Source organism: Eumetopias jubatus, unplaced genomic scaffold (genome assembly GCF_037043125.1).
Source record: "Eumetopias jubatus isolate StellerSeaLion01/CBP00866 unplaced genomic scaffold, mEumJub1_p1.0 scaffold_9, whole genome shotgun sequence".
NCBI lineage: Eukaryota > Metazoa > Chordata > Mammalia > Carnivora > Otariidae > Eumetopias > Eumetopias jubatus.
This window is the reverse complement of record NW_028274815.1, coordinates 128,751,640-128,771,915: the sequence shown is the minus strand read 5'-3', so window position 1 is coordinate 128,771,915 and position 20,276 is coordinate 128,751,640. Positions and strand designations below refer to the sequence as shown.

General features: G+C 40.2%; 1 protein-coding gene across 4 annotated transcripts in view; it reads left to right on the top strand.

Annotated features, from left to right (window-relative positions):
- Positions 1-889: 889 nt before the first annotated feature.
- STAU1 (staufen double-stranded RNA binding protein 1) overlaps positions 890-20,276 on the top strand; it is a 50,974-nt gene continuing 31,587 nt past the window's right edge. The window contains exons 1-3 of one of the 4 annotated variants that reach the window (XM_088026792.1): positions 890-1,126; positions 10,233-10,303; positions 16,760-17,048. In XM_088026792.1, coding sequence (XP_087882918.1) covers positions 16,844-17,048 — 205 coding nt within the window. In that variant the 5' untranslated portion in view covers positions 890-1,126; positions 10,233-10,303; positions 16,760-16,843. The remainder of the gene's footprint in view (positions 1,127-10,232; positions 10,304-16,759; positions 17,049-20,276) is intronic. The other 3 variants (XM_088026790.1, XM_088026791.1, XM_028125210.2) reach the window with 3 other exon arrangements.

Genomic DNA, 20,276 nt, shown 5'->3' with positions numbered 1-20,276 from the left:
AGGCAATGCAGTTTAATTTGCATAAATTCATGATATGAGGTCCTGTGGCTGAAGGGGCCTCTCCAAACATGGCTTTGGGACCTTGCCCCTGGCCCAGAGGACACTTTTCTCTGGACCAGGCCCCCTTACTCGGCTTCTTGTAAAATTAGATTGAATTTCGGGACATCAAAAACAGTCAAAGAATGCCTAGAGGTGGTTAAGCCACTAGGTTTTGTAATGGTTTGTTATGCGGCAATAGGTAACCGGCACTTCAACATAATAGAGTAGCTGGTCAAAAAATGGCTTTAGGAAAATTCTCCAAGAGAAGAGCTGGGTGAAAGAAACAGCAATCTGGCACTTCTCGCCCTTTAACTGACTATAAAAATAACTGGTTTTATTTATTATGTGCTTTCCCCTCACTAGAACGTAAGCTCTCTGAGGGCAGGGATTTTTGTCTGTCTGTTCACTTCTATACTCTCAACTCTTGGAGCAGTACTTTGCACACAGCAGGCATTTAATAAACATTTACGGAAGGAGAAACTAAGGGAAGGAGCGAAAGAAGGAATGGAGGCGGAAAAGGAAGGACAGAGAAAAACGGGAAGAACCACGGAGGGGGGCGGAGTTAAGAAGGTCGGCCCAGCCTCGTTGCGGGTCCCCGGGCCGCCCTCAACACCCAGCAGAACTACAACTCCCAGCAGGCGCCAGGGGCCCGGGCGGGCCGCCGCGACCAGGCCCGACCAGGCTCCAGCCCACCAGGCTCCGGAGTGCCTTGCGAGAGCAGGCGCCGTCGCAGCGCCCGCCGGGACTTGTGGTTCGGACCGCGGGTGGGGGTGGGGCCGGGCATGGAGGCGGGCGGGGGCCGGGGGCGGGCGCAGGCCCCTCCCCCGTCACTTCCTGCGGGGCTGCGGGCGCCGGAGCGGCTCTTCAGCGTTTGCGCCGGCGGCCGCGCGTCTGCCTCGGCTCCCCCTTCCTCTGACCCCCCCCGGCCCGGCGGCGCCCGCCTCCTCCGCGGCCACTCCGCCTCTTCCCTCCGCCGTTCCCTTCCTCCTCTCCCTTCTTCCTTCCTCCTTCCCCTCCTCGCTTCCCCCGGCGCCACCGCCGCCGCCCAGGACCGCCGGCTGGGGGACGAGCTCGGGGCAGCAGCCAGGTGAGGCGGCCGGGCCGGGCCTGGCGGGGCCCGCGCGGGCGCCGCGGCCGCGGGGAGGGGGGCGGCGGGTGGGGCCTAGGCCTCGGCGGGCCCGCGCGCCTGGCCTTCTTCTCCGGGCCTCTGTCCCGCCCGCGGGGCCTTCCCGGAGGAGGCGGGTCCTCCCGCGCCCCCCTTCTTGGGGCGCCCCGCGGCCTGGACCCCAGGCACTCCAGCTCGTCCACCCCTTGCTGGGGCAAGAAACAGGTGCCACGCCGCCTTTCCTAATTCCTCCTCGTGCGTGGGGATGCCGAGTTATTCCTGGGGCGGGGGATGGGGTGGGGGTCCCCGCTTCAAGTCCCTGAGATCCGGAGCGTCTAAATCTCCGCAGCCGGATCTGGAGCGTAGTGGTTACGAGCACAGCCCAGGTGTCCAGCACGGGTACAAACCCCAGCGCTACTCCCTTAAACAAGTCACTTAAACTCTTTGTGTCTTGGTTGGAAAAAGGGGCTAATGCGGTTCCTGCCTCTTCGGGCTGTTAAGGTTCCGTGAAATGGGGCGTGTGAAGCGCTTATCAGAGTGCCAGACCCACAGCGTGTCCCAATAAACCGTCTGCATAATTTATTAGCGTGATATTAAGGTATAACTTAATGGGTAAAGTGGGATACAAGTTGACCTACCTACCCGTTTGGGTTTTCTTTGAGGCAGAAATATTTAGCGTGCCCACCGCCAGCGCCCGGGCTTTTGTTTTGGGTTGTTAACATCTGAAAGGGGCGTACGTTTAATTGGGACACTCTGTAAGTAGGCAGACTGTAAAAGATGCTGTTAGTTCCATCTCCTCCGCTGAGCCAGCTTCAAGATTGTCACCAGCTCCCTCGGTATGAGCAACCTGTCCATTTTTTTTTCTGCCATCATCCGGCTTCTTGTTGTCACTTCATTTCTGGTAAAGTTGCTGGCAGAAGCTTTCCTTGAGTTCACCAAACCTTTCTGGAGCGCTTGCTCTGTGTCAGGCTCTGGAGGGGGCGGTGTAGGAAGCTGGCAAAAAATATGTCTGTCCTTTCTTGCGCTACATTTCTAACTTCTAACTTTTTTTCACTGCAGCTTTGCTTTTATTCCCTCCGTCCCCGTTGGCCGACTTTCCTTTTAAGCCCTTGCCCCACCTCCGTGTTGCAGTATTGCTTATGTGGAAGTTTTCTCCTGTTCCGGCGAAGATATGTGCTTCAGTCTGTTCTGCCTCTGTTCTCTGGCTGTGGGGACGTTTTTAAGGTCACTCTTCCCTTCTGCTTGTAGCTTTAATTGTTTAGAGGGTGGGGGAAAGAGAGTTAAACCGGGTTTTTGATTGATCTTGGCCTTTCAGGAATCGGTGTGCAGCAATTACACTGCTGCTTGTTGAAGTAAAAACTAAAAATACAGTTGGATTGTAGAGGGAGCAGTTTCGGTCCTCCTGGTGACAGGTGGGATTTTTAAAACAGCAACTTTATTTAAAGATACTGGGTTTCTTTTAATTCTTTACCTAGTTGTATATGTGTACCTTTCCTTAAGGAAATGCAACTCATGGAGGTTCAAATTTACAAAAAAGTAGTGTGTGTGTGTTTGCTCAACTGAATGATCCTCCTATATTGTAGAGTTGTTTTAGGTAGTAAATGTCTTTACTGAATTTAAAGCTGTTTTGATTTACACCTGTCTCTTGATTACATGTGATATAAAGTGGCCTGTTGACATTTTCCTGTAATTTTCTGACAGAGCCTTACTGTCATTTCTAGTTTAAAATCTTTGGTTGGATGACTCTTCAGAACACCTAAGAAATAGCTGTATAACACGCATGTCTTCTGCCACATCGAAAATTGTAGTGTTGGGGAAATGATGTTTTAATATTGCAGTCGATAACCTTTTTAAAAAACTCTTTATTATGGAAAACATGAAAAATTGGATAACTTAGAGAACCCCCATGTATTGGTCACTTAGCTTTGACAATAATTAACTTGTAGCCAAGGTCATCTTGTTTCATGAAGTACCTCCTCCCCTAAACTGGGTTATTTTGAAACAAATCCTAAAATCATATAATTTTACAAGATTGTCTCAGACTATTAATCTGTCACAAAATTTACTTTTCGTGGAATCATAGTTCTCATTTTGTTTATTGGTCTTCTCATCTCTGTTTACACATGATTACAGCAAAAAAAATGAGTGGCCAAATTAGCTCTTGGTTCAGTGCTTATTCCATTCAGTCATGTCCAAAATACTGCCTTGCTTTTTTGTGTACAAAAGCAACAGTTCTTGAGCTGTTAGTGGTTATAATTGAAAAGGAATCAGAAATACAGATATCCTTAAACCTGTTTTGGTGGAGACCTACTTGTTAAACCACTTATAATGGAGAATAACTTTGTGTCAAAATTAAACTACAGTTAATAATTCATAATGAAACTTTCAAAGTTTCTTTACAGTAGTTGTGTAAATATGCTGCTATCACATTAGGTTAAGAATTAAGCAAAGGGTATTTGATTTCAAAACTTGGTTGTAGAATTATTTTTAGTAAGTAAGAATTTCAGAGCCTAGATGCTCGTGTTTTTCTTTCTTGTCTGAAAAGAGATTTCTCCTAGAATTGAAGTTGACGGGAATATTACATTTGTCATTGTTATTTAATTTTCAAATTTCTGGTCATGGGCTGTTCACAACTTTTCGACAATTGTAATTTACTTTTAGATAGTTGTATGTAGTTATGTAGGTTTACTTTTGTGCTTGATCAGGTGTAGTGAAAACGTGTGTTTTACTTACTACAGTCTGGGAGATGGAGAGGGATGTGCATACGTCTTAAAACTAGAAAAAAAAATCTGGTATCTAAGAAAGGGCACAAAATGTGCTTTATTTAAAAAAAAAATGCTTAGTGCTTCCCAGGAGGCTTAAAGTCAAACTTTTTTTTAAGTATTTGGAATTACCATAAATACAGTTTGTTCAGACTAAATTGCTCTCTTTTAAGATTCAGCCAGAAAACCCATGTATATACAGATTATTTTAAGTTTAGAAAGGAGTATGACTCATAGAACTTTTCCGCCTCATTTCTGAAGTCTTATCCATTAAAATTATTCTGAGTGTAATCGTTAAACGTTGGCCTATACTGTGCTGCTTCATCCGGTCTCCCCTCAGTAAGACAATGGAGATATTTAATATAGCAGGCACAGAGTGGCTCTCAGCTTGCAGGGCAACTTTCTCTCTTGCCCTTTTACTGGATGGAGTGAAAGTGAAATTCACCAGCATAAAAAAATGAAACTTTAATGAAAAAGGCATCTTTTCCTTGGATGTCATTAAGTCAGTTCCAGGGACCTTGTTTTTATGAGCCTCCACACTGGATCGTCTTACTCGCTGTCATATTTAGTGGCACAGAATTGCTCAGGTTGGGGAGATGTAAATTCTTCCCCCTTTTAAATGAGAGCTTTCAGAAATGTTTAGAGAATTTTATGACAAATTTTGTTTCACACTACACCTTTTGCTTCACACTAAACCTGTAACAGGGTGTTTTAAATTGTAAACTTTTGGTGACAGAGACCTTTGTAGCTAACATGCTTCTAGTATAATTTTCTTTATGAGCTTTTCCTTAAATAAAACCTCATTAAAATCAAACTTTAACATTTATGCTGTTCCAAAAAGTATAATTTATGAGTTAGAGATTGAATGAGAAGACATGTTATTTGCTATCCTTATTTTTCCCCAACATTTTATTATGAAAATTTTCAAACATATAACAAAGTTTAAAGAAATTTACTATATGCCTCTGTATCTACCACCTGCTTTCTGCCATTGACATTTGACTCTACTTGTTTTATCAGGTCTGTTCCATTTGTCTGTCTCTTTGAATTCATTAGTCCATTTTATTTTTCAGTACATTTCAAAATAAATTGCAGCATCAGCACACTAAATACTTGAGCATACATAGCCACCACAGTGAACTTTGAGGCAGCTCTGTAAGGTGTTTCTAGACCTTTAAAAGCCAAGGGCTTTGTTGATTTTTTTGTTTCCAATTTTGCTTTGACTCCAGAACTTTTTGCTTTTTTGAAGAAATGTTTAATGAATTTTTGCAACAGGGTGTGCTTATGTGTAAATCAAGTACTACAAAGCTTGAATAATGTTGGCCAAATCCTTTGTTGTCACCTACTAAGGAGATAATAGGATTACAAATATATAGCTATGTTGATCTTAACAAATACTACTAGGTGGATGGCTTGGAGATCTGTTTTGTGACAGTTTAAGGCTCTGAACTAGAAAACCTTACCAAAGAAAATTATTTATTATTTAAAAAATGGTAAAATGAGGAAATTACTACAAAGAGCTTAATTTTTTTAAATATGTACATTCCCAAAGTAGTGAATAAGGTTGATGTAAAAGTGATTTATGTCACCAGATAAGAGGAGGTAGAAACAAATTCTCTGCAAACTTAATTTTCTATTTTCTGGAATTACACATGTTCATTTATTTGTTAAAGGAGTATATCCAGGGGCTCCTTCAGAGTATATTTACTGAAAGCAAAAGTAGGAAAATCTGTCCAAGAAAGTATTTGCTTTCGATTAAAAATTAGTCTTCTAAATATTAAATTTGTAGCCCATCTGCTTCTGTTTAATCTGGAATCTAATTTGGGGGAGAAGTGTGATGACTTTGTGAGTTTATAACAGTAATGAAGCAAACCAGGCTATTTTATTATATGATACAGAGGTCATAATTGTTCTAGAAGATTTTTGTTATGTCTACCAGACTACAAAATCTTAAAAAAAAAATTTAAGTGCCCTGGGGTCTTTGCCTAAATGAAAAGGATTGTTCATTAGATTATCTCTATATTTGACGTAGCTTTAGAACTGGTTGCCCAGTGAGTGGGTTGATTTTAGTCAGCATGTTCTCTGTTCCCATTTAAAATGTTTTTTTACAAGTGATGTGTAGCTATAAGTTTATATTTATAGATGTTTATGTGGCTGAGGACAGGATTAGTAAATTTGCTGGATAATAATACTTGCTACTATTTATTGAGCTCTTAACCATGTGCTAGGTAGGTTAGGATTACAGGGTGAGGGTTACTTGATGCAGGAAGGGAATCTGAAGGGTGAGATTGAATTTATCTAAAGATGTAAAAGCTGTTGTTCAGGGAGCTCTTCCTTGGTGCTAAGAGTTGGAGTAGACGCTTTATTTTGTATTTCTGATGCTGGAAAACGTCTTTGCAGATGTCTGTTCATAGTGGCTGTGGATACTGAGGCCTGTCTGGGAGGCCAAGTAACTGAACTCTTTCCATTGAACCAGCTTCATCTCTAATTATGCTCGGGTGCTTTTTGTTTAGGGCAATTTTTTCTGTGTGTCACCAGTGCTTCACCATAGCTGGGATGATTTTTTGTTCACCAGAACTTCAGATCAATTTGAAAAAAGTCTGTTTCAGTAATACTCAGTTTTTAAAATGAACTCGATTCATCATTCCCTTGAAATAGACTTACCATGTACTTTTGTTTGTTGTGATAGATTGCTACAGCCACATTAAAACTTGTAGGTTGATTCAAAGGTTTGTGGGGGGCGGGAACTACTTAGAAGTAAATCGGGAGGAGGATATTTCATTAACCTGTGTGTTGTAGGAGACTGTCCCCTAAATTATTGCTATAATCCTTCATGAAGTTAATTAAAAATGATTTATGAACTATAGACAAGGTTGTTACTAAGAAAATTAGTTTCTTTAGAATTATAATATTCTACTTTATTGGATATACATTAACTAAACTTCCAATTAACTTTTTAGGGCTCTCTGGTTGTTGCCTTCTTTGCCTCCCAGCCATGTCTAACATCCGTTTCCTTGCTGCTGGTATTGGAAATATTTCATGTAACTTTCTGTTTGGTATTAAACTGCCTCCTGAACAGTTTCTTTTTTACTTTCTTTGAATCAGTGATCTCCTGTATAGGAAGCCTCTTTGGTTCTCCACCCAGGCAGTAGTCCTCTCTTAATGGCTAGTTTTAAGAGGCTAGATCAGTGAAATTAAACTTGCCCATTGGATTTGGGGTTTTCATGAGATGGTGTGTGAGTTTCCATTCTGTGTTTTAACCTCAACCTAGGTGACCATGTAGTCTGTAATGACATACGTTTGTCTCATTAATCATGAAAAGGTGTTGGAAATGTGTCTTTTCTGGGGATGAAGTGAGCACATGCTGCTTCTTAAATTGTCTATATTGGCTCCCCTCAGGCACGAGCTTTTTGATCTAACTAGATCTTGTCTGATTCTCTCACAGTTTTGCTTTTTGAAGTCCATGCTTTCTATAGATTAAAATTAACTGAGGCATGAATTTTCTACTCTTGCAGATTCCACCCTGATACAAACAGGGCCATTGTCTGCTGATGCCATTGTGATTTTGTACAAAATGCTAGGCAGTCCTTTCCTCTGTCAGAAAGAAGATAATTTATATGTAATGATAAGTCTGATTATGCCTGGAGGCTTATGTTCTTTGTTGCACAATTTAACCAACCTGCTCACTGAAGCTCTATGACCCTTCACCTAGATGACAATCAAATAGAGTTAGGTAAATAAATTCCCTTTTTGTTTGTAGTATAGTGAACCTTTACAGTCTGGAACATTTAGAGTATGACTGCTGCTGGGTACTGATTTCCCTGTTAACAGAATTTACCTATTTAAGCACTAAACATAAAAAAAGAATAAAGTAATTTTTTAAATAAAGTTCTTTCTAATTTTGCTGTTTTCTTTCTTAAATAGCGTGTTTCATACATGACATGTCATTTTATAAAATCAGTTACCGTATACCCTAAGAAAGTGATGTTTAACAGCTAACTTTGGTATGGAATATCATACTTTACAAGCATTTCACCTGTATTACCAGCTAATCCATCCAAGCAGTACAGTTATTTTATTAATCCTGTGAAATTGGTGCTAGTGACCCCATTTCATATAGTAAAAGGTTGAAACCTCTTAACATATCAAATGAAGCATTTATTATTCAGCTCAGCACCAGAGCTGGACCCAAACTCAGATCTCCAGCCAAGACTTTCACAGCCCCTGTGCTAGCTGGTTTGCCCTTACCCTAAATCAGCATTTTGCAGCCAAGGGGTCTTTTTGTTCTTACTTGCCGTCTTTAGTTATGAGGTGATGTGTAGTATGAGGTGATGTGTATTATAAACGATTTGTTACTATGAGTTAAAATGCCACTGTGAATTATTTACTAAATTTGTGTTAGGTTCAAGGTTATTCTTGTACAATTCCACAAGGACAGGGACTGTATCTTATTTGTGCACTGCCTTCTCCCCAGTGTCTAAAATACTGCCTGCAAGTAGTAGGTGTTCAATAATTATTTGTTGAGTGAATAAAGCGATGAATGTAATTAATTCTTTTGCATTCTAGTATGTTTTCTTGAGTGGGAAAGTAAGGGAGTTGGGCTTAACGCCCAGTCTGTCTTCTCTACCACTGCTTGTAGTAAGAAAGTAAGTGCTATCTGGCTACACTGGTAATACTCATGGTGGTCTTGGACTATCATTTGAAAATGGTTGGGGGATTTCAAAAGCTGAGTTTGCTCACGGGAGTGTGAATGTGTATACAAGTGTCAGCTATCCTTGTTTTGTGTGAAAATGTCTAAAATCCAGCTGGTTACAAGCTGCTGTATTTCTCCCCCGTCCTTCTTTTTCCTTTGCTGTGAAGTTGTTGTGGTTGTTTCTTACTGTTGTCATTGTCTGACTCTAGCAGCTCCTTTTTTCCATTTTATTTATTTATTTATTTATTTATTTATCTATGTATCTGTTTATTCTAGTTTTTTACATTTCTGGGTTGGGCTAAAAAAACGTAGATACCCAAAACTACCATAATTGTTGAGCACAGATGGACTTGAATTGAGGGAAGCCCCCCAGAGTAGAAGGCATGAGCTCTCCTAGGCAGTCTTAGAAATGTCTTTGGGCTGCTCAGAGGCCTTTTCCAGTTTCCATTCATGCTAGTCTTGTGAGATTATGGAGCAACAGGCCTCTAGATTGGAAAGTTATTAGTAGTATAATTTACTATTTACGAAAAGGACTTGAGTTGTTTAAAATACCGTAAAACAAATTAGAATTTATTGTTTTATTTCTGAAATTGTTTGGACAGTGAACAGCTACTTTTCTGTTAAGTCACAGTAGCAGTGAGAAATTGAAATAAGTGAAATTATGTTGTAAAAATGCAAAAGGCATCTCAAGGTAAGGAATCGTCTTTGTTACCGACTACAGTTGACCTGTGAACAATGCGAGTTTGAACTGCATGTGTCCATTTATATGCGGATTTCTTTTATAAATGCAGTACTGTATTATATATGTATTTTCTCTTTATGACTATGTTAATATTTTCTTTTCTCTAGCTTTATTGGAAGAATACAGTATATAATACATATAACATAAAATATATGTTAATCAACTGTTTATGTTTTCGGTGAGGCTTCCGGTTACCAGCTAGGCTATTAAGTAATGAAGTCTTTGGGGAGTGAAAAGTTATACATGGATTTTCGACTGGGATGGGGGGGTGGGCACCCCTAACCCTCGCGTTGTTCAAGGATCACCTGTACTACCCTTTAAAAAGGAAGATACCTCTAGATAAATCAGATCTGAGAGTTTGAGAATTAAACTCTTATGTCGCCTGAAATCCAGTTCTAAAGAATGATTATGGTTTGGATTTACTAGAGGTAATGTGCTTTTTGTATTTTGCAATTTAATATAAGAATGTTTATGTGCAACGGGTGTTTTTGTAAATTTTCCCATGCAGTTGTATTTGCATGACCAAGCATATGGTAAGGACATTTATAAATAAAATATTTAGCCGGTAGTTAAAAGGGGGAAAAACCCCGTAAGTTTAAAAACCACGCTTGTGTGATCAGACAGTATATGATGCCCAGTTTCTTTCTTTAAAATTAGTTTTGAAGTATTCATCTCTCTCTTGTGGTCATGTCTCCACAAAGTACTCTACCCAGTTCCCAGGCAGTTGTGTCTTTTGTGGATTCTACAGTGTGCTGCTTCAAGCCATGACATTATGTTTTCAGAAACTTTCCTCCTTGTAAATTTTAGGTTTCCCCAAAACTTGAGCAATATATATCTTCATTGTCAGAAATGGTCTACTGTAGTAAATTATTATTGTTTCTTATTTTCTAGGAGTTTCCTAATCATATAACCTCTCAGAACTGAACCAAAACAGCATTGTTCCCGGAGCACCTCTTTTTAAGGTACACATAATTTGGCTCTATAATTTCAGGCCTGTTCATAAACTGTAATATTTTTGAATTCTTGAATGGCTTGTGTGGAAAATGACTTTTACTTCTGTCTGTAATGTTAGAGAAAAAGAAGAAATTGTATGCAGCCTGAATTTCTTTTTACTCTTGAGATTTAATTAGAAAGTAAATGCAGGGAAGATTGTTGGCAAGAACGTAAAACCCTTTAGCCAGCACTGCCGTGTACTTTAAATGTCGACACGTGAAAATTGGCCACTGAAGTTGTCATTAGACAACTCGGTTGGTAAGTATCTTGCTCATAGCAGGTTTTGTAGATTGCCTTTGATTTCTCAGATTGTGTATGTAAAACTTGGTTTTCAAACTTGTGGAAATAATCCAACATTGTTTTCTGTCATGAGATAGGGTTATGAATCAAGTTCCATTTACTGCTGGCTGCTTGTGATCATCTAGACCAAAAGTTTGTAAAAGATGAGGATTTTACAGTTTGAAATCAAGGCACTGCAAAATGCACTGCATCTGTCAATACTGCCTTGTATTTTAGCACTTTCCCTCTGAGAGCTGAAAGCACAGCATCATAACATCACTGAGGTAGTGATTAGTGGACAGGTCAAACCCAGCTTTCTTTGGGAATGAGGAAATTGAAGCATAAGGAAATTAGAGAAGTTGTACCAGGCTCAATGAATGGATTTACACTGGGTTTGTTTAATGCTTTTCTTTTCCGAGGACTAAACTGTTACCATACCACGCCTCAGGATTTCTTCATTATTTTCGCCCTCTGATTGCTAAAGCTGAGGCTTTGCCGAATATCCTGTTACAGGGTGTTCTGGGGAAACTGAGGCACCGGGCAGTGGATTGCCAAGAATTGGATGGATAATTGCTGTCTTATTTGGGAGTGGAACTGAAAGCCACAACTCAGAAGTTTGATCTGATATAACATTATTGGTTGCTACTTAGCAGCAAGGCTGGTTTCTTAGAAACTAGGTCTTGGCTCTAGTCTGTTTTGCATGAAGATGATGGTAAATGCAGTCGTGTTTCTAGGTAGATGGCACATAGTTACAGAGTACAATTTCCCTTTTCTGAAAGGAAAAGCCAGTTAACTGTTATGTTGAACTAAGCCCCTTCTTACTTAAGAATAGGTTACACAATGCTACTCTGAAAAATCTCTAGCAAATCATGAATAGTCACTCATTTTGGTTGGTTTAAGACATTTCTCCGCGTTTTTATAAATTTAGATTTTAAAAACACTTCCGTGTTTGCAAAAAGTAATATGTGTTTGACTTTAGTTATTTTTAAGAGTTCCTCCTAGGGAATGGAAGAGGGAAGCTTGATAAGGTTGCAAAGCTAGAAAAGAGTAAGGTTTGCAGCTCGTTAGGCTGCAGAGGTAAAGTTTTTTTCACTTCAGTGTACAGTTTGGTATGATGGTCTTTCCAGGATGAACAATTAATAATGAATTCTCTTTTAAGAAGTGTTTCTTTAAATGGACCACCCAGTGGTTACATTTGTGTGGAAAGCAAATCCTCCATTGCCCACTTGGCGCTGAGCCAAGTGTGAGACAGGGGCCACATTCAGTCACTTGGATGCAAAGATCTCGAACAGCCTGGGTTGTTTCCAGGCATTATTTTTGGCTGATTTTATTGTCTTACAAGTGATTGTGCCTCCTCAGGGCTACTTGTCCTGTCTTTCTTTTGAGCACCAAGTACATAGTGGTCCTTTTGTTTTGTTTTTCCCTCTGTCTTAAGTAGTTTGGTCATATTTCTTTTAAAGAACCTTTATTGGGTAATTTGATATTTGGGCCTGCTATTGGATATTATTTGCTTGACATTGCCGTTGTTATTTGGAAATGGTTACGCAGGAGTATAGTGATCACCGTGTTTCTCTATTTGCGGCTGTCCCGCCTACGAGTGTTTAGATAATGTTTGGAGTCAATGAAGTGCTGTTCTGGGGATCAGAGCCACGATGATGGGTGCTGGTAGGGGGTGAAGGTAGGGAGGTGTGGTGGTTGTGGGGGCGGGGTGAGTTTATTTGTAGAAAACATAAAACCACATTGCAACCAGAAAGATGTGTCCAAAAAGGATCTTAGAAATAACTGTTGAATGTAAAGGAATGGTATGGGCATTTTAGGTGTATTTCAAGGCTATTGTAGGAAAAATGGTTTATTCCTTAGCTTTTTTTATTGTTGTTGACAAAGTTTCTCTGGGAGTGGAGCCTCTCAAAACCTAGAGAACTAATAGATTTACAGTTGGTTGCTTAAAGATCTCTTTTCATGTCTTTGAGGAAAAGTTTAACAAATAGATTTTTTCTAGCACTTGAGAATGTACAATTTGCCATATAAGGTTTCACATGTAGATGCTTAATAAATTTTTGTTGAATGTTGAATGAATATACTATCCTGAAATTGCTGTTCATACAGCTGATGTTTTATCCTGGCAAGGAACTGGAGTGCTCTTGTGTCCGTGTACCCATACTACATAAGATTTGATGGAGGACTTTGAAGGGAGAGATTTTTGGTAAAATGTTTGTGGCTATCTAAGCTTGTACAGAATTGGGGTGATTTCTTCTTTTCTTTTTCTTTCTAACATATCTTGTTTGGAAACATCACTTATTGCGAAGGGGAATGATGTGTTGAACGCAAAAGTATACCTTCATTATAAGTCACATATTAATCTAGTTACAAATTGGATATTAAAATGTTTTTCCATAATTCCTGAAGTAGTTGTTTCATATTACAGCGATTTAACAATCTGTTAGTTGAAAGTGAATATAAGACCAAGCACTCTTGCAGAAAGTTCTGTAAACTATTTCTAAAAGAATCTGCCTTTTTCTTTATTAAACAGATCACTCAGATGGTACACTCAGTATGGCCTAGTCTTGGTAGATCACTGCTGAGTGAGGAATTTGCATTTGTGTCTCCTCACTTTTTTTTTCTTTTCTGGAGAGAGAGAGACAGCGCATGCGAGAGGGGGGAGAGAAAGAGAGAGAATCCCAAGCAGGCTCCATGCCCAATGCAGAGCTCACGTGGGATTTGATCTCACGACCCTGAGATCACGACCCGAGCTGAAATCAAGAGTTGGACACTCATTTGACTGAGCTACCCAGACACCTCTGTACCTGATCAATTTTTAACACATGTATAATTTTTTAAAAAAATGCTTAGGGGTGCTGGGTGGCTCATTTGGTTAAGTGTCCGACTCGATCTCATCTCAGGCCTTGATCTCAGGGTCATGAGTTTGAGCCCCACATTGGGCTCCATGCTGGGCATGGAAAATACCTTTAAAAAAATGCTTTTGTAGAATTCATGTGCCCATATTCCCCTTCCCACAACCCATTAAAAAGTATGTGACACTTGTGGAATGGAAGCTGCTATCCAAGGTGAGACTGTTTTTATGAGAAGATTTTTGTGTACTCAAGCCAAATTTGGGACTTGGAATTAGGAGTCTTTAAAAAAAAAAAAAGGTATTCGTAACTCTATCCTAACACCTCTCTTTGTGTTTTAGTGTTTGTATGTGCTTCGTAAATATAAGGATTTGAGAATAAGGTGTGAACATGTTTTCCTGAGTTGGTGCCTAAAGCTGTTGAGATAAGAGAAACCAGAGGCTTTTCGTCTCTGCTGGAGGCAGGAGACAGGCAAATAGCACGACCCAGGCTTAACAGTTAAAGGTGCTTTCAGTGCTGAGGAAAGCTGAAGTCTTTGTGTTTTCAGTTTTCCACCTAATTTTACTGTGTGTAAGATATTGTTCGTTTATAAGAAGACTGACAAATCATTTTAATCTCTTTGGAGTCCCTAACTTATCTGGTGAAAAATAACCCTTAAAGATAGGCTCAAAAGAAAAGACACTTTTTCATGGAAGGATTTCATCTTCAGGACAGGGTAGTACTGTTGAGCAGCAGGTGCTAAATTTGTACAGAAGTAGCATCTCCAGAATTCCCTGATTCCCCTGAATGCTGCTGTGCACTCTATAAGTAGCAGTAGTGAAAAGCTTTATTTCTTATCCAAGTTATGTGGGTAAATAATATATTTTACCCCATTTATAACTATGTTAGCTGCCTGGCTTCTCTTTGGGAGAGGAGCGTCTATTTGGGTCAAATATTAGCCTCAATTTTTTAGAGCCTTTTGAGATAAAAAGGGGATTTTCTTTTCTTAAGAATATAAGCTACTTATTAGTGAGATTTTATTTTGTGGGTTAGTATATGTGTACTCGAAACAACATCCTTGGCTCCTCTGTGCATTAGATACCAGTAACTTCTCCCATCCTCCAGTGGGCGACAGCCAAATAATATATCCAGACCACTCTGAAGAACTGACTTGTCCCCTCTTTAGAACCACTGCATTAGATTCTCTTTTCAGGCTTAGAGACACATAGGAGCGTCCATGGGCTAATGGGTGCTGTTTGGTATTGGTCATGGTGGACATTAGAAATTTGTAGATGAGTACAGCTGTATTCAGGTTTTAGGAAATTTTTTTTAATTTTTTATTGTTATGTTAATCACCATATATTACATCATTAGTTTTTGAACAGGTTTTAGGAAATTTTTATTTGCAGTTTTGAACTACTTGTTTCAACCAGTTACAGAGACACAGCTCCAGGTTAACTCAAGGTAACATTTTTGGAGCAGTCTTAATTAAAGGCCATTTGTTCCCTCTTTCAGCTTGTAGAAAATCTGTATTTAAGTCTGTGACTGGACTGCTGGCTGTAGGCCTGCTCTGCGCAGCACTGGCCGAATAGATCTCTGGGCCCCACACTTTCTAAATTTAGTTCATTCATTCAGTCTCATACTCTCAGAGCAACCCAGGGCAGGATTGGGTTGCTGCTTCTAGGATGCAGGTAGGCTCTGGAGTCCAGACACTTGGTTTTTGGCATATTTTTTGACCTGTGACTAGTGGTTGGTGGTGTGAAGTTGTGAGTACACTATAGGTGATTTTTTTTTTGGTAGAAAAATGCCCTCAAGACAGAGTTTAGAAAGAGAGGGGAGAAGGGAGTGCAGGGGGGTTGAGAGGCATTGAGAAAGAAATATTTCTATTTTGGCAGCTGAAGGAAATCAAAACAATGAAACAAGGTCCTAGCTGATTTCGGGATGGTTCTGGAGTTGTTTCTTGATGTTGGCAACTTGTCTACCAGGACAGTTACCTAGTCTTAGTGGATCTCCTCTGTTCCTTTGTTCCGACTCCAAAAGTAAACAAGGAACAACTGCAGTATGGGGGATTTTGGTGAATACGGGGATGTTTCTGTATCCAAAGTCATGTTTGAGCTGAGGTGTTTGGGTTGTTGTTTTTAGTTTTGCAGTTCTTTTTGCTCTCAGCAAGAGAGAATGTGCCAGAACTCCTCAAGTAACTTAATTGCTCTGGTCATTCATCTCTTTCTAAAGGTCCAGCTTTAATTAAAAATTACTCCAACAAGACTTTTTAAAAAATTAAGTAACAATTACTCTGTAATAGAACTTCTGATTTGTTTGCTGGTTTCTGTTTTGGTTGGCTTTTTCTACTCTTTGTTGCTATTGGTTATTTTGGGAGTACTTTTGACTTGCTTAAACATTTTCAGCTTTTTGAATGATGACCCCTGAACATAAGCAGAACTGTCCTTATTTTTGACTTATGAAGAAAATTTAAATGTATTTAGAAGTAATGTCTTTGGAACTTAGAAGATGAGGTAAATAGTCTCCTCTGCTCCCCGGGTTCCACTCCCCAGCCACACCAGTGAAATTACCAGTCTGAAATCTGTTCCTCTTCTTCATCTTCTCCACTTTTGCTTTTAATCGTACGAACACTATAGAATGTTCTTTACTATTCAAATAATTTCTTAGGATCCTGTATATTGATGTAGATGCAAGTTTTGTTTGGGGTCTGTAACTAAATGAGACCATCTCAACAAACCTCATAGGAAAAAGATCTTTTACCATCATAAGGAAAAGAAACAGCGAAAGTGAGAAATTCCTGTGTTTCTTCAGTCAGCCTACAGGAAAACTGTAAGGGTGCCAGTCTGAGCACATGGCCCTTCGGTGGAAGCAGTGTTGACATTCACCCATTAATGGTCTTAGGAACCCAGTGTGCTTTCAGCTTCTGATAATTTTGAGGCCAGAAATCTTTACTGTATCCATATAGTATGGAAGGCCTCTCCCTATTTTTTTAATTGGCCATTTTGAATACAGGCTGTAGTTTGTGATTCTTAATATTCAACAAGGAATATCATTAAGCCCTACTGATACTCTTTATAAAATAAACATGCAGAGCAGACGGGCATTGCAAGTCATTTAAAAGCAGTGTCAGAAAGTCATAAGGCCCGGAATCTCACTGCGTACCGAGGGGAAACCCACTTCTAATATATCGGCGGAGCTACAGGCTCAATGGGACTATTTTCATTCTTGAGTAGGTGACACCGATTTTGACTGAATATTGGCAATTACATATCTCCTCTATAATTTACCTTTTTATTTTCTTTCCCTTACAACTTTTAGGTAGAACTTTAGACTTCATAGCACTGAATTAACCTGCACTGAAAGCTGTTTACCTGCAGTTGTTCACTTTTGTTGAAAGTGACCATGTCTCAAGTTCAAGTGCAAGTTCAGAACCCATCTGCTGCTCTCTCAGGGAGCCAAATACTGAACAAGAACCAGTCTCTTCTCTCCCAGCCTTTGATGAGTATTCCTTCTACTACTAGCTCTCTGCCCTCTGAAAATGCAGGTAGACCTATTCAAAACTCTGCTTTACCCTCTGCATCTCTTACACCCACCAGTGCAGCTGCAGGTAAGCGTATGAATCCAAGTGTCTTCTTTTTTCAAATGTTTTCTTAGCCTGTTTTTTGATCTGATAAGTAGATTGCAGATGTAGGGAGCTCTCACATTACCTTCAAGAAGCAGAAGAAAGTATTAACACCCATGCTTCTTTATTCCAGATGTAAAACACTCGGTTGTATACTGGGTTGTCGGAGGCCTGAGTTGACAGACCATTTCAAAGTGTAAGAAAGGGAATTGAAAACTAAACTATAAAACCTAGCTTATTATAAAGTGGCGGCCAGCAGAAAGGATTGAACAGTAAATACCACTTTGGATTTGTATTGCTGTATGGGAAAATTCTGCTTTTAAAATTATTTCCCAGAACTGACAATTCTTGTATGTGTAAGCCCTTGTTTTAGATGTCTATAACATTATATCCCAAGCAAGGGAGCAGCCAGATTTACTGGAAAGCAGGAGAGGGCGTTGGCATTTGTTAATTTTTATTTTGAGCAAGTCAGTTTAAGTTGAGATTCCAGAGGTAGTTCAGAAATCGCAGTGAGGACCAATTAGAAATTGAACAAAGAAGCAGAGATTTTTGAAGAGGAATAGGTTCAGAAGCATTTAAATCTGACTGTTAGGAAAATAAAGATGAACTAAATGTGCTCATTGGTGGGACATGTGGCTGGCTCAGTCTGAAGAACATGCGACCCTTGATCTCCGGGTTGTAAGTTCGAGCCCCACATTGGGTGTAGAGATTACTTAAAAAAAAAAAGTTCTAAATAAATGTGCTCATTGATGAGAAAAGACTTGAAACAGCTGAAAAATAAATAGTCCTGAAAATAATATTCTGCTTCCCAACCCTTCGCCATAGTGGCAAAAACAATTAGATGGGGTGCCAACATGGGTGTCTCCATAGCAGAGTCACCTTCTAACAAATTCTTTCAACCCCTTGTACTTGACAGTTTCCCTTGTATTTCCTCCTTCATTTCTCATTTCCTTTACTTTATAAATCTGTTCTTAGAGTGTTGGCTCGTCCCCTTCTCAGCTGTATGGCATCTGTCACCCTACCTCTAGGCTTCCTTGGACTGGCTCACTGGAGAGCTATCTTGACTTGTCATAATACCCAACAAATTCAGTTTTCCCCAAATTTGCCATTGGAGACCATCTTCAAAGGAAATGTCATAGACTGTTTCAGTCCTCTGGGATTTACTGCTTTTTCTTCTAATGCGCTCTTATATCCACATCCTACTGACTTTGTAAAACTCCTGCCCACCAAGGCCATTTTATTTTACTTGTATAATTCTCAGAAGTAGATAAGGTCTGAGGATGGCAGCCTCTGGAGATAAGACTAGGGGATGCCCCAGGAATGAGAAGTTAGCCGTGTGGAACACGGCAGTCGTTGTTTGAGAAATGGCATCGGCACGTTGAGTTTTGTGCAATAACCGACAGGGTCCAGCTGACGGCTGTTGGGGTAACCAGTGTGTCTGTGCTCACAAGACCTCCGTGTTATTCCCGTGGTTGGCTATAATAACAGTGCTTCATCTGATTTCAAATCTTGGTTGCTGCCATGGTTTGGTTATCCCCCTGACCTCGGTTCTCTCTCTTTGGAAGACACGCTGTCCTAGGTTCCCCGGCTTCGGCCGGCTCAGAGCAGACCCCAGCTGTGCCTTCAGGCGGGCGCCCCCGCGTGGTTTGCAGTTGTGCGGCACCGCTGCTCTGACTCCTTAGACCTTCCGTTTTCCCTCTTTTTTCATATCCCGGGGAGAGCAGCAGTCCTATATACTGCTAGTTGACTTCATTGCTCTGACGTTATTTTTCAGTTCCTTCTAGCATGGCACACCCCAAAGAGAAAACCCCAATGTGTCTTGTGAATGAGTTAGCCCGTTTCAACAAGATTCAGCCTGAGTATAAGCTTTTGCGTGAGCAAGGTCCAGCTCACTGTAAGGTAAATATTGTCCATACTGCTTGTGCATTTCTAACCCACCAGGAATGTTTTCTGTCTTTTTATGCTCCTCCAAGTGGTGCTGTGGTTCAGAATATGTACTTCCCAACCACTGAGGCTGTCTTCAAGAGATGCAAAAGTATAGATTTTTGGCAAGTCACTTCTCTTCATCCTTGCAGAATGGGTCAAAGAAAAGACTTGCTTCTTTTGGGGATATATGGCTTTTAAAATTCCAATTAGTGTGTGGTTGTGTTTAGGACTCTGAATAGAGACAATTCCCAAGCACCTGTGAATGATTTCCTGCGAGTTTTCCAGGCTCTGGGCCTCCTGGCTACAGCTTGCCTCGGGCTCCTTTCCTGCTTGTTTGCATGAACCCTAGACTGGGCAGGGAGAGGAGGGGAACAGGAAATCCATTTTGCCACTTGTTAGCAATCCAGGTAAAAGGTTTGAAGGTGAGGGGTAGAAATTAGTCTCAGAATGAGTCCTTTGGATTGTCTCTGATTTCACTTACCCTTGTCTTTCCCCATATCTTAGAGAATGGAAGACTGACTGTAATTTAAATTTTTACTATTTGTTACTCAGGAATTCAGTCTTTGAAGCTCCTTTGATATCTGTGCTAATGTAAATCTTGGAACTTAAATGTGTGCATATCTGGCTTTATCTTTGCAGCTGCAGTGTGAGAAAGGGTATGGTGTCAGAAGGAATCGGGTCTCCTATTTCTGATCCTAGCTTTGCAGTAAAGATAATATAATTAAGGATGAGTTATTGGTCTCTTTACGCATCACTTTTCTTGACATGCAGACCTCAAGCCTTGAGTGATATACCTACCAAGTTTCCCTTTTCATTTGACTAAAAACAACATCGGCCACAGTCCTAAATAGGCACCATAGTGTGGTTAGGTGAGTCGCCTTTGGTGTGAGACAGATGTGGGTTTAAATCTCAGCTTCTTCTAGCTGTGTGACCTTGGGCAAGCTGCTGCTGTTTTTGAACCTCAGTCTCCTCCTCTGTAAAATGGGGATAATACCTACCCAAATAGGCCTACTGTGAGAATTAAATGAGAGACTGTATGTTAAAGTGAGGAGCACAATGCCTGGCGATTATTAAGTACTTCAGAAATGGTAGTTATTATTATTATGCATTTAAGAAACAGAAATTTCTACTCATGTGAAGCTAGTTTTATTCTAAAGCATGATCGTATTTGAAATGTTTCTTTACTTTTGGAAGGCAGTTAGTGATTTTCTATAACTGTTCTGTTTCTTCTACGGGATTTTTTTTGCAGACCTTAACTTTGGGATTCCCTTTATTAACTGTTTTTGG